The following is a 1,735-nucleotide window of genomic DNA, read 5'->3' on the forward strand; positions in this document are numbered from 1 at the left end:
GTTCACCCACGCACCAAATCTACCATGTACAAAACGCTAATAAGACCGGTGGTTCTCTACGGACACGAGACATGGACCATACTCTAGGAGGACCTGCAAGCACTTGGAGTTTTCGAGCGACGCGTACTAAGGACGATCTTTGGCGGTGTGCAGGGGAACGGTGTGTGACGGAGAAGGATGAACCACGAGCTCGCTGCATTTAACGGCGAACCCAGCATCCAGAAGGTGGCCAAAGCCGGAAGGATACGGTGGGCAGGGCATATTGCAAGAACAAATAAATGTATGTATGAACATCGCTCTCAAGAACAAATTATTTGAAATTAAAATTAACTTACCTTTTTAAACAACTTTATGGACTTTCTCAAAAAAATAACTAACTGATATATTTTCTGCGGTTGCCTCTATTGTATTCGTTTTTACACTCGCCCACAAAATGAACACTGCAGCAATATCTTCGAGTACAACCAAATTATCGAATAATCAGAACCTTTAGCGTTTCTTCTTTCTTCGGCACTTGCTCGATCAATTAATTAGTTCCAACACTCACCTTATCGTCTTATCGAATGCTTCTGTAGTAACATATACGATTCTCCACTAATTCTTCAATTGATGAACGACGTCAAACTGGTCAATTTCTCATTCAATTGCAATTGCGTCTTAATCAGCTGCGAAAGGGTTACAACCATCAACAAGTCCTTCACGTTCGAGTTGAACATCTGGGCGAACTGGTCCGAGGTCATGTTCGGCACCGAATGGATTAGATCCAACAAGGCCCGTCCAACGGAATTGTCCGGCTGCTGCTTCTCCGCTAGAACATCTTCAACGTAGTTCAGCACCTCTCCCAACAAGTTCTGCAACTTTCCGGAAGCCTCAGTGATTTGGGCCAGGTCCAACATCGGCGACACGGTCCGTGGCCGCGAGGGATTCTGCTGGACACCGATGGTTTTCGAGCACAGCTGCAATCCGACCACCTCCGGCTCGTAGCTGGAAATCTCCACATTGATCGGCGTAAACATGCAGCCCGTCTTGCCACCGGGAACGCCCAACGAAACGCAAACGTAAGCCTTGATACCCATACGAGCCGCCGTCAGCGAAGTATCCAAAGTCAAGTGGATCGGATTGTTGCACTCGCGGGCGTAGTACTCGTGAATAACCGAGCTGTGATTAGTAACCTCCTGACCGGTGGCCCACCAACCTGCAAAAATAAAATACTGTTAAATCTGTTCTGGTTAGTCCATTTCACCCCTCATTCCCTCCTCTCTACATCAACACATTACTCACCGACGATGTTCTCCGAAGGATTGACGCGCCGGTTCAAATCGTACAAATCAGATGCATATCCGAGTTCGGCTTCGACCTGATCGGCATGTTCCTTATGGGGAACGCAGAAACAGTTGGTCACTTCAACCACTCCCTTGTCCACAGAACCTGTTTACATGAAATCGAGGAATCAATCAAAAATCAGCGTCGCTTACTTGGGGGGTTATGTATGCGATCGCCACGAAGCAGAGTGCCATTCGCGTCGCTCGTATACTTACCCAGGAGGGTTCCGATAACCCGCTCCGAATCGGCATTACGGCGTTCGTAGGCGTCCACAATCTGGAACAGAACGACCGGATGGACGCGCACGGTCAAATTCAGAGGCAAATTTATCGTGGACATGATGGCGAGATGCACACACGATTTTCAACTCGCGAGAGAAAAAGAATGAAACCGAACTTGACAGCCGTTTGAC

General features: G+C 47.9%; 1 protein-coding gene across 1 annotated transcript; it reads right to left on the reverse strand.

Annotated features, from left to right (window-relative positions):
• Positions 1 to 383: 383 nt before the first annotated feature.
• LOC109408401 (eukaryotic translation initiation factor 3 subunit F) lies at positions 384 to 1,735 on the reverse strand. The gene is made up of 3 exons (XM_019681709.3): positions 1,539 to 1,735; positions 1,282 to 1,428; positions 384 to 1,195 (listed from the first exon to the last, which is right to left on the reverse strand). Exons 1-3 carry the CDS (start codon positions 1,660 to 1,662, stop codon positions 603 to 605), a joined length of 864 nt encoding a protein of 287 aa, XP_019537254.1. The 5' UTR covers positions 1,663 to 1,735; the 3' UTR covers positions 384 to 602.

This window comes from Aedes albopictus, chromosome 3 (genome assembly GCF_035046485.1).
Source record: "Aedes albopictus strain Foshan chromosome 3, AalbF5, whole genome shotgun sequence".
NCBI classification, from domain to species: domain Eukaryota; kingdom Metazoa; phylum Arthropoda; class Insecta; order Diptera; family Culicidae; genus Aedes; species Aedes albopictus.